At 33.5% G+C, this 13,388-nt stretch overlaps 1 protein-coding gene across 1 annotated transcript in view; it reads right to left on the reverse strand.

The window, feature by feature from the left end:
* Positions 1 to 13,388, reverse strand: part of sergef (secretion regulating guanine nucleotide exchange factor) — a 55,563-nt gene that overhangs the window by 30,088 nt on the left and 12,087 nt on the right. Inside the window, exon 10 of the mRNA XM_688940.9 lies at positions 6,918 to 6,954. Coding sequence (XP_694032.5) covers positions 6,918 to 6,954 — 37 coding nt within the window. The remainder of the gene's footprint in view (positions 1 to 6,917; positions 6,955 to 13,388) is intronic.

The raw sequence follows: 13,388 nt of genomic DNA on the forward strand, positions 1-13,388 counted from the left end.
CCCAATTGGCTTGTCAAACGAATCCCTCTTAATTACAGTCAATCTGCGGCATTAGTTAAAATAAAAAGTTTAGGTGGGTTTTATTATTTTATTTTTCAGAGCGTCCTAAACTTAATTACTCAATACCAATAACATTTACAGTGATTCTGGTTATTAAGGAATAAACCTTAGTGTGTCACCTTTTAAAAGAGACCAAAACCATGGATATATTAAAAAAAGGTTCAAAAATAGCATGCAATTTACTTTAGGTATGCATTTTTTAAGCATTTGAAGCAAATTTCACAGGAACGCTGAGGGGTTAATTTCATTTTACTGTAAAATAATTTTAAAAGTCTTATTTTTAAAATTATTTATTACTAATTTTATTTAAAAAAAAAAGAAAATTGACAAATATGCAAATCAGTTCATATTTAATGAAATAATGTTTTTACTGTAAAATGATTTAGAAAGGGCGACATGGTGGCTCAGGGGTTAGCACTGTGGTCTCACAGTAAGAAGGTTGCCGGTTCGAGTCCCGGCTGTGCCAGTTAGCATTTCTGTGTGGAGTTTGCATGTTCTCCTCATGTTTCTGTGGGTTTCTTCCAGGTGCTCCGATTTCCCCCAAAGACATTCACTATAGGGAAATTGGATAAACTAAATTGGCCGTAGTGTGTATGGGTGTTGCCCAGTACTGTTTTGTGGCTGGAAGGGCATACGCTGTTTAAAACATGCTGGAATAATTGGCGGTTCATTCCGCTGTGGTGACCCCTAATAATTAAGAGACTAAGCCTTAGGAAAATGAACGAATGACTATTAAATTTATATATATTTCAAATAAAATCACAAGAATTTGATAAATTATTCTTTTGTAAACAGATAAACAGAGTGACAGACAGAAAAAAATCTGATTGGGATATTGTGTGTATGACTGTTATGAATGAAGGGTGTCCAGATGAAGCTTATGAATGTGCGGGTCTGACAGATTCATCTTGAACAGCTCTTACACACGTCCAGCTGGTGGGCGTGGCCAAGTCCGCATCGCCATGAAAGCATGTGCCACAGCAACATGCTTACATAACAGCTCCTGTCACCATGGCAACCAGGAGCGGGAACGCTTTCTCAAGGGCAAAACTCATTCTGTCTGTCTGCCACACTTCAGCACACGCGCACACACAGCTCCACTATCACAAAGACATCATAACAGCTAATATCCGAATTATTTTTATTTTTTACAATAACAAAAGTAGGATTGTTTTGCAAGACAATAATAATTAAAAATAAAACTCATGATGTCACAGGTAATTTTTTCTGACTGGTTTTGTGGTGGCTTTTCTGTGCAAATACAATAGATACAATACATACAATATAATGTGCGTATGTATCTATTTCATTTTCATTTGATGTCAAGCCTGCCTTGAACAGAGGTTGAGAATTAGGAAGTCTGCTAAAACACTTAAACAAATGCATTTGGTTGTCCAGTGTAGTTGGGATGTCCATGTCAAATAAATAAATAAACATACTTTCAGTTTTTTGCTTTTTAAATGAAAGAACTAACAAGCTCTGTAATTTATATGATGGAAACACTGAGAGAAACAAATAGAGAAGGAAATAGGCACATTTTGCAAGTCACCTAGAGGTAAACAGTTGTATTTTACCATATTTTTTAATCCATTCAGCCGATCATTGGGTCTGGTGGAAGCGCTTTTAGCTTAGCTTAGCATAGATCATTGAATCAGATTAGACCATTAGCATCTTACTCAAAAAAATATAAAAAAAGAATTTGAATAATTTTCCTATTTAAAGCTGGACTCTTCTGTAGTTACATTGTGTATAAGACTGAAAGAAAATGAAAAGTTGCTATTTTCTACAACAATATGGCTAGGAACTAAACTTCTCTCAATACTCAATTATTACGCCAGAATGAGAGAATAGTCCCAGGACATACCGGCCTAGAAGATATCAACTTTTAACTTTTTAAATACACAATCGCAAACTGAGCCTATTCCAAAAAAGGTGGAGTGTTCCTTTAAGTGTTCACTACTTAAAACGAATACATTTGAAGTCAGAATTATTAGCCACCCCGATTTATTCGCCACCCTGTTTATTTTTTCCCCAATTTCTGTTTAACGGAGAGAAGTTTTTTTCCAACACATTTCTAAACATAATGGTTTTAATAACTTATTTTTAATAACTGATTTATTTTATCTTTGCCATGATGACAGTTAATAATATTTTTCTAGATATATTTTTAAGACACTTCTATACAGCTTAAAGTGACATTTAAAGGCTTTACTAGGTTAATTAGGTTAACTAGGCAGGTTAGGGTAATTAGGCAAGTTATCGTATAATGATGGTTTGTTCTGTAGACTATCGAAAAAATTTATAACTTAAAGGGGCTAATAATTTTAACCTTAAAATGTTTTTTTAAAAATTAAAAACTGCTTTTATCCGAGCCGAAATAAATCAAATAAGACTTTCTCCAGAAGAAAAAATATTATCAGAGATACTGTGAAAATTTCCTTACTCTGTTAAACATAATTTGGGAAATATTTAAAAAAAGAAAAAAAATTAAAAGGGAGGCTAATAATTCTGACTTCAACTGTACATTAGCAAACCTTAGCATATCTGACTATAAATGATCATAAAAACTATCAAACGTTGTTTACGTTAGCCAAATCATAAAAATGTTTATCAAAAATACTTGATTAATTTGTGTTTTGCCCACCAGAATTTTAAATTACAGCGCTTACATAAACTAAGCACTTAAGTGTCGTCCTAAATACAGTTTATATATCATTTAAAGCACTGAATATGTATTTGCATTTTACTCCAGTGTTCTGATATACTAATGTGAAATTGATTTACATTTGTGGATATATAACAAGTGCTAATATACAAGTGCTCCAAACTGCCATTTATGAGCAGTTTAACCTGCTATGAACATTTCAATAAACTCCTGATATTATTATCGTCATGATGTGTTTAAGACTGGCCAAAATCTGCAGAAATTTGTAATAAAAATGCAAGTTGCTTAAAGTTTTGCAGCATTAGCTCTGCATGTTTTGCACTAAATCCTGGAGGGACTGAAAAACAGAGCCCCATTTTTTTTATTTTGTTCAGCAGTTGATGCTCTTTGAGTGTGGATTATGTGTTATTCTCAAAAACAAGAGAGCTGGTGCTCAGTGGCTGATGTGCAGCACAACTGTTCCCATAGCAACACTCTTACAGACCATAGAAACACACAGTACAGCATACTAATCTGGACAAGAGAAATCATGAAGAGAGAGAGAGAGAGAGAGAGAGAGAGAGAGAGAGAGAGAGAGAAAGAGAGGCTTTTCTGATTCACTGCGTAAAGTCATTTAAAGAAACATTATAAAGCATCGTTTAGGGGTCACACAGGGGTCCTTAAAAAAAAAGAAAAAAAAAAAAACAGAAGACTTGAAATGTAATGTAAAGGGAAATCTATGCATATTTTGATTTAATTATGGGGGAACAAATTATTTTTTTTTGCTGTCGCTGTCGCCTCACAGCAGAAAGGTCGCTGGTTCGAGCCTTGGTCGGGTCATTTGGCATTTCTGTGTGGAGTTTGCATGTTTTCCCTGTGTTGGCTTGGGTTTCCTCCAGTTTTCCCCACAGTCTAAAGACATGTGCTATAGTTGAATTGGGTGAGCTAAATTGACCGTTGTGTATAAGTGTGTGAATGAGAGTGTATGGGGGTTTCCCAGAACTGGGTTGCAGCAAGAAGGGCATCAGCAGCGTAAAACATATGCTGAATAAGTTGGCGGTTCATTCTGCTGTGGCGACCCCTAATTAATAAAGGGACTAAGCCTAAAAGAAAGTGAATGAATGAATGAATAATCAAATTAAGTATTTTTTACTAATGACTGGATGGATGTAAACATATTGTAATAAATAAATAAATGACAAGAAACCTTTAAAGGTGACCTATTATGCAAAATTAACTTTTATAAGGGGTTTAAACACAGTTGTGTAGCAAGAATCATTAAAAATGTGAATAGAACTAAAAATATGTATGCATATTTTCTATAATAATAATAATAATAATAATGATGATGATAATAATAATGTAATGGTAATAAAAATAATTAATAATATTGAAATGAATATGAAATATTATTGTTCAATGTATTTAGGTATTATAATTAATTCCAAACAAAAAGTCAATATAATAAAATTATTCATATATATTTTTCTAGAATAAAATAATAATAATAACAATAGTAATATAATAATAATATTAATCATCATAATTTTATGAATGAAAATGAAATAAATAGGAAAAATCTATATGTGAAAAAAAGCTGATGATTAATTACATTATTAATAATAACATTCAAATGTTATAGTTGTTAAGTTGCTATAATTTATATAGTTAATATAATTTAAATACTATAAATAATATTAAATACTACTATTACTACTACTAATAATAACAATAATAATAATTTTATTTAAAATATCTGATTTGTCATTTAATTATATCATTAAGTTAAACACATTACACATTGTGTATTTGAATTTTATGAACACACATTTAAAATTATTTGTTACATACTTTCTTTTAAATAATTCTTATCTATCTATCTATCTATCTATCTATCTATCTATCTATCTATCTATCTATCTATCTATCTATCTATCTATCTATCTATATATATATATATATATATATATATATATATATACATACACACACACACACACACACACACACACACACACACACACACACACACACACACACACACACACACACACACACACACACACACACACACACACACATACATACATACATACATACACATACATACATAACAAGAAATTGATTTTATTTTGAATAAAGCTAATGAGAGTTTGAGGTCAAAACTGTACTCTTGTGTTTTTCTTTTGCTTTGGAAATGAAATAAAATATGATTAATGTAACAATAATGTGATGCAATGAAGCTATTTTAAAGCTTTCAAACTATTTTTTTGCCCTCTGCACAAGTTAATGGGAATTTAACAGATCCAAAGCTTACATTCCATCAAAAAAAGTTGTATTTTTTTTGCAGCGAAAGCTCAATTCTGTCTGATGCCCTTAAACAAAGACACGAGCACTAAATTCCCAGCGCCTTTCAATGATAGCAGTAAAGATCAGAGGCGCTTAATTACTCCAGTAGCAGATATTCATCTCCATTAACGCTGGAAATGTCTTATTATTGTAATCCAGACGCTCTTGGCTTTAATTCTGACCGTCAAATCTCAAACTGCTGCTTTACTTTGCGGTAATCCAGGCTTTTACTCTCTCAGGCTCAATGTCAAAGCAGACGCTGCCCAGAATGAGCTGCTTCACACATTAGGATATTGCAGAATTACTGCCATCGCAAACGTTCAACCCCAAATCAGAAAAGGTTGGGACGGTATGGTAACAGCAAATAAAAAAAGAAATTAGTGATTTCCAAACATTTCATTGCAGACAAATAAACACAAATTATTTCAACACAATATATCTTTGGTCTGGTTAACGTCATTTCATTTGTAAATATACATCCTTTCCTGTCATTCAGAGCTCCAACACATTCCTAAAAAAGTTGGGACAGGAGCAGTTTAGCGCTAGTAATCAGGTACAATGGTTAAATAATGATGTAATGTGAAAAAGGTGATGTCAACAGGTGATTCCAATTATGATTTGGTACAAAAGCAGCATCCAAGACAGGTCCAGTCATTTAGGAGCAAAGATGGGCAGAGGATCGCCAGTTTCCCAACAAATGCATGAGAAATTTATTGAAATGTTTAAAAACAATGTTCCTCAAAGGAAAATAGAAAGACATTTGGTCATTTCACCATCAACAGTGCATAACATGATTAAATGATTTAAGGAATCTGGAGGAACTTGACAAGGGTGCAAGTCTAAGCTGAACTACCGTGACCTTCGATCCCTCAGGCGGCACTGCATCAAGAATCATCATTTATCTGTAAGCGATATCATCACATGGGCTCAGGACTTCTTTGGCAAACCTTTGTCAGGTACCACAATATGTAGTAACATTCACAAATGCCAGTTAAAACCAAAAGGAAGCCCTATGTTAACAGTGTCCAGAATGCCGTTGACCTCTCTGGGCTCGGAGGAATCTGGGATGGACAATCATAGTGGACACAGCCCAAAGAAGAAAACAATCATCCAGACTGTCACCAGCAACAAGTCCAAAATACAAGATCTGTCATTGTATGGCATTGTGTTGGTGCCCTAGGCAAAGGTAACTTGCATTTCTGTGATGGCCCCATTAATGCTGAAAAGTAAATAGAGATTTTGGAGGACAATATGCTGCCCTCTTTTCCAGGGATACCCCTGCATATTACAACAAGACAATGCAAAACTAAATTCTGCACACATTACAAAGTCCTGGCTGGGGAGGATAGAGGTACTTGACTGGCCTGCCTTCAGTCCCGACCTGTCTCCAATAGAGAATGTGTGGCGACAACAAAAACCCCGCACTGTTGGCCAACTTAAGACTTGTTTGCAGGAAGGATGGAACAAAATCTCTTGGTGTCTTCAAGTCACTAAATGTCTTTAAAGTGTTGTGGAGGGAATGGCAACATTACAAAGGGGTATCTATATAATTATAAAGTGCTGTACTGTTCCAACTTTTTTTTAAATGTGTTGCAAGATTAGAAAAAAAATCACGAGGAACACATTAAATAATGTTTGTTGTATTGTCTTCGATAAAATACAAGTCAAAGTAAATTTAGAAATCACTTCTTCCTTTTTTTATTTGCGTTTTCATTACTGTCCCAACTTTTTCTGTTTTGGGCTTGTAATACAACATTAAAATAACACTAAAACAGCAACAACAACAAAAAAGTAATACTATACAGCAATAAAATAAAATTAAATAATAAATAAATTAAATTTAAAAATAGCACATTGTACTCACCCACAACAGCCAGGTTGTGTTCAGATCCACATGAAATCTGCCCCCAAAAATATTAAAAAAAAATATTTACATTAAAAATAATTATAAAAAAACAGTTTAAGCAAAAAGAGAGAATGATACATGCAATGAAAATGGCATACACCAACACATCCACACAGACATTACACACAGACTCTCTCTATGCACATGTAACATGAACCGGGAAGCCTGAATCCAACTCTGTCTGCTAAAAGACTGAAGGGGGAGATTTACACACACACACACACACACACACACACACACACACACACACACACACACACGGAGTCGTGTGTCCGCCGGCTCTGCTGGCTTTATTAATGTTTGCTGATCAGGGCTGGTTACTCTCAGGAAATGGGATAAAACACATGGCTAATGCACAAACTCATCACATTAGAGGAAATGACAGCGATGCATCATGGGAAACGGCAAAGTCTCGTGGGCCTGAAACTGCTTTGAAGCTTCTCTTGTTTCATAAGTAACACCATAACAATAAAAGTCAAACTGAAGACATCTTTCTGTCTTTGCGCTGGAAACATTCTCAAGTGACCAAAGAAACAATTCACTATATACATGACGGAAGAATTATTACCTCACAGTAAAAAGGTTGCTGGTTCGAGCCTCGGGTTCGCCGGTTTACCCTATAAAGCTATAGGTGAAATGAATGAGCTTAATTGGCTGTAGTGAGTGTGTGTGTGTGTGAAAGAGTGCATATGGGTGTTTCCCAGTGTTGGATTGCGGATGAAGGGGCATCCGCTATGTAAAACATATATGTTGGCGGTTCATTCCACTGTGGCAACTTCTGATTAATAAAGGGACTAAGCCGAAAAGAAAATGAATGAATGAATGCATAATAAAAAATGATGTGTAATTATAAATTTTGAATAATATCGTTATCTTGAAAATATATTAAGTAATACAAAGTCTATATTTATTAATTGAGATTAATCAGTGAACTATTTATGTTTTTATGTAATTTATTCAGTAATATTAGACATATTCCTTTATTTCACTGATGTATGCATGCATTTATTGATAATTTACATAACATTTCATACACCGAGACTAGTAATATATATTATTCTTTCATTTTTTTGCTTAATTTTTTTAAGAAACTGAAATATTTGATGAAATATTTGTAAAAAAATTAGAATATAAAAACTATTGTAATAAATAATATAACATATTCCTGAATGTATTCATTATTGTTTTGAATTAACATAGAACAATTTACATAACATTTTAATACAGACAAATAAATGATTTAGCATTTATGCACTTTTATGAACTTTATAAACATTCATGAACATTTATATTTCATTATTTTATATTTTATGCACATTTACGAACTGATAGTAAAGGTTAGCAGAGGCTCCTGTCTGCAGGGTTGCCAGGTCCATGAAAAATTTCCAGCAAAGCCTGAACCCAAAGCCCTCCCAAAAGCTACGGCAGCTTTGCTCGCTCACTTGCAGCATTTGTGGGTTGCCATGTATGCATTCCGGGATTAAACTCCGAAATGACTTGGATTTTCATTTTGTCTTCATGTAAAAATAAACATTTCAATGTCTTTGGCACTTTATGCTAAACAACTTCATATTTTTCCCAGAACTGCATTTTCAAAAGTGCCTAATGGTGCTGAAAAACGGCAAACTCTGGCAACACTGCCTGTCAGCATCCAGAGAGATGATGAGTCCTGATGGCCACTGTTTGTCTGTTCATAACCAACAGAGCACGCGCACACACACACACACACACACACACACACACACACACACACACACACACACACACACACACACACACACACACACACACACACACACACACACACACGCTTCCACAGCTGACACAACAATACCAGCAGCAGGACAGAGGACAGGAGGACAGGACAGTCCAAACACTCAAGACTGCTGTCAGACAAACCGCAACATCCACAACAAACAGCAGTCCTGCTCAGCAAGGTTCAGAACAAGCTTCTGACCATCAGCAGAACGTCTGCAGCAGTCATTCTGCAGTCACTCGGACACACATGCTTTAAAATAGCATATAATTAAATATGATTAATTATAAAAGCAATCTAGATGAATGAAGTAAGTTTGTGTTAAAATTAGTAAGTTTGTTTTAAATATATTTGATACTGCTTTTAGTAATATATATATACAGGTCAAGCCTGAAATTATTCATACCCTCAGACTTGACTATACGTAATTACTGATAATCGTGGATAATTAATATAAAATATTTAAATATACAAAAATATTCAATTGCATGTAACATGAATGTGATTTTGTTGACAAATGATTTTGTTATTTATTCATTTAAATATTCTAATATTGATTTAATTATTGAATATTTTATATGTAACAAGTAAAATCATCAAATAAAAAGCTATAAATAATATACAATTACGTTTTTTATAATTATTAATGTTAATTATGTTTGCTTTAATAAAGGTATAATTAATGATATATAAATGACTGAAATCATTTAATTATAAGTATAAATAATATAATATAAAATTAATTTTATATGATCTAGATAGTATTATTACACTTTAATAATTATTATTATCAAATATAAAGACAATTAGAATTAATGTAAATATGAACTATGTTTGATTGGCCTGCTTGCAGTCCCGACCTGTCTACAATAGATAATACTTTTTAATATTTATATATATATTTTAAATATTATATTTGATGACTTGTAGCCATCTATACTGTAGATCTAAATTTATATATATACATACATATATACATACATATATATATATATAAATATTTTTTTTTTATATATATATATTCTACTTTTCATACAAACCTAGAATTATATATTACATATAATTTAGACTGTGTAATTAATCCAATATAATATATAAGCACAGTGTATATGTGACATTAAATGAAGAGTGAGTGGTGTGTGAGTGTGTGGATACAGTTGTGTTCAGCCTGTGATAATGAAGTGTTGCTGTTCATGTTGAGCTGCTGTGATGAAACCTCCGCTACCGCAGTGCACTGTGGGAGATCCAGCACTCACAGTGCAGGTGTGAAACAGGCTGTCGGCTGAAGCTGCATGTGTGAATGAACTCATCTCAAGACATTCTCTCAACCCAATCGGTGATCAGCAGTGTGAATACATTACATTTTGGAAATGGTATGGGTCGCTTGGAAGCTGAGCTGGTTCTAAAATACACCAGGTGTTAGGTGCAGAAAAGCCCCTATAAGCATCTTTAAATCAGCGGTTCTCAATCACTGTGACTGTGTGCTACACGGCACTGCCGACCAATCACCACACTGGAATTTACAGAATGACCTCATCGTAGTGACGTGGCACCAAAATTTCTTTTTAAACCGGAAGAATTTGCTGTGTTTCTCAACCACGTTCCAGGAGGACCACCAACACTGCATGTTTAGGATGTTTCCTTCGTCTTTCATGCCTATTACAAGTCTTACAGTCTCTGCTAATGAGATGGACGTGGTTAATTTGCAGAGCTGGTGGCATGCTAGGAACGTGGTTGAGAAACACTGCTCTAAAAACATTAAAAAAATTAATTTTCAGTTGGTAGTAAAATGTGTCCTAATAGTGTTTTTAGCAACATGACACATATACAGTTGAAGTCAGAATTATTAGCCCCCCTGGTTTTTATTCCCCAATTTCTGTTTAACGGAGAGAAGATTTTTTTAACACATTTCTTACACATAATATTTTTAATAACTTATTTCTAATAACTGATTAGTTTTATCTTTGCCATGATGACAGCAAATAATATTTGACTAGATATTTTTCAAGACACTTCTATACAGCTTAAAGTGACATTTAAAGGCTTAACAGGGTTAATTAGGCAGGTTTGAGTAATTAGGCAAGTTATTGTATAATGATGGTTTGTTCTGTAGACAATCGAAAAAAAATATATAGCTTAAAGGGGCTAATAATTTTGGCCTTAAAATGGCTTTAAAAAAATTAAAAACTGCTTTTATTCTAGCCAAAATAAAACAAATAAGACTTTCTCCAGAAGAAAAAATATTATCAGACATACTGTGAACATTTCCTTGCTCTGTTAAACATCATTTGGGAAACATTTAAAAAAGAAAAAAAAATTAAAAGGGGGGCTAATAATTCTGACTTCAACTGTATATGTCTGTCAACACCTCAAACTATGTGTTTTAGGGTTTTGTGACCCTTTAAATGATCAAAATAAATAAGCAAAGTCTATAACAACGACAAAATTATGAGATACACAGCAGAAATCTCACAAAATCTCCTTTAGTTCTCTGCAGAAGAGTAAAAGGCACTGTTTGGACTGACATCAGGCGACGTATTGCCGTCAACCACAATTCAGTTGTAAAACTGGACATACTGTCAGGCACTGCAGGCTGATCGTGACCCTCTCTCTATACCCACTCCCTCCCTCTTGAGGAGTTCCAGAGGACACCGTCCCATCCACGTCCTCTCATCAACATACAGTACAGCTCGCCGCTGCCAGGACATTGTAGAATAAGCAACTTTTGAAGATTAAGGAAAGACACTGTGGGTGAACTGGGTAAAAATATTAAAGGGACACTGACAAAAAAATTCTCAGCATTTACTTACGCTCAAGTGGTTGTAAATTTTTAGCAATTTGTTTCTTCTGTTGAACACAAAAGAAGATATTTTGAAGAATGTTGGAAAAAAAGCTACTGACAACCATAGTAGGAACTAAAAATATGGAAGTCGATGGCTGCTGCTTTCTAAAACTCTGCAGAATATCTCCTTTTGTGTTAGAATAAAGAAAGTCAAAGAGAATATTCATTCATTCATTTTCTTTTCAGCTTAGTCCCTTTATTAATCAGGGATCACCACAGCGTAATGAACCACAAACTTATCCAGCACGTTTTACGCAGCGGATGCCCTTCCAGCTGCAACCCATCACTGGGAAACACCTATACGCTCCCATTCACAAACATACACTACAGACAATTTAGCTTACCCAATTCACCTACAGTGCGTGTCTTTGGACTTGTGGGGGAAACCGGAGCAACCAGAGTTTCAGTTTATTCACAACAACTTGCTTTTGTATATGGTTATTAATATTAGCGGTATTATTTGTTATATGCATATTTAAGTTATTTTAATAAAAACAAACTTAAATTTGTCAACCTGTTGGGTTTTGAGGCATATGGGGCATAGGACATGTGTTTGGATATAACTCAGTATTTTGACCACACTTTGTTATTATTGTTCATTTATTCGTTTGCTGGAAGCTAGAAATGAGTATAGAAATAGTTTTAAAACAAATCTTTGCGCTTAACAAACAAAATTAAATATGTAGGCTAATGGGTGTCTTCAGTGGAGTGTAACACCGTTTCCATATTTACAAAAGTAAAGGAGTAAAGAGTAAAAGTAAAAAGGCTGAATGAAGGAGGCTCATTATTCTCGCGCTGCAGACGGTCTGTTTAACTGTTTTCTCGTTAGTGAAGCGTACCGTTTTTTCACTTACAAAGTCCGCCATGTAAATAACAAATGTGCCATAGCGTGACACATTTGACTTTTAAAGGGAATGGGAGATGAGACTCTGATTGGTTTAATGCACGTTCTGCTCAAAACCCACCCATAACTCGTTAAGAGAATAAACACAACGACCATGCGCCGGGGCACAGTGTCTTTTTTTGTTGTTTTGCATGTTTTCTTTATATTATACTAAAAAACTTGTCTTAAAAGAAATTTGCCAAGTGCATGAAAAAAACATGCACAAAATGCTAGATTTAGGAAAAATGCTCTTAAAAACATGTATTTTCATTAAAATCTACAGACTAAATTAATAAAGCACAACAAAATAAACATTTGAATATGAATTCTGCATGTTTTCTTTATATTACACAAAAAAAAAAAACTCAAAAAAGTCTAAAAATTGTCAAGTGCATGAAAAAACTTGGACAAAATGCTACAAAAAACATGCAGTTTAATTAATATCTACAAACTAAATTAATAAAGCACAACAAAATAAACATTTAAAAGTGTATTTTGCAAGTTTTCTTTATATTAGACTACAAAAAGCCTTTTTAAAAACTCAAAAAATTGCCAAGTGCATGAAAAAACATACACAAAATGCTACATTTAGAGAAAACGCCCTTAATAAAACTGTACTTTAATCAAAATCTAGACTAAATTAATAAACATTTAAAAGTGTATTTGGCATGTTTTCTTTATATTAGACTAAAAAAGCCTCTCAAACAAGTCTAAAAATTGCCAAGTGCATGAAAAAACATGCACAAAATGCTAAAAAACATGTACTTTAATTAATATCCACAGACTAAATTAATAAATTAATAATGCATAACAAAATAAACATTTAAAAAGAGTATTTTGCATGTTTTCTTTATATTAGACTAAAAAAACGCCTCTCAAAAACTCTTAAAATTGCCAAGTGCATGAAAAAACATGCACAAAATGCTAAATTTAGAGAAAATGCCCTTA

This window comes from Danio rerio, chromosome 25 (genome assembly GCF_049306965.1).
Source record: "Danio rerio strain Tuebingen ecotype United States chromosome 25, GRCz12tu, whole genome shotgun sequence".
Lineage (NCBI taxonomy): Eukaryota > Metazoa > Chordata > Actinopteri > Cypriniformes > Danionidae > Danio > Danio rerio.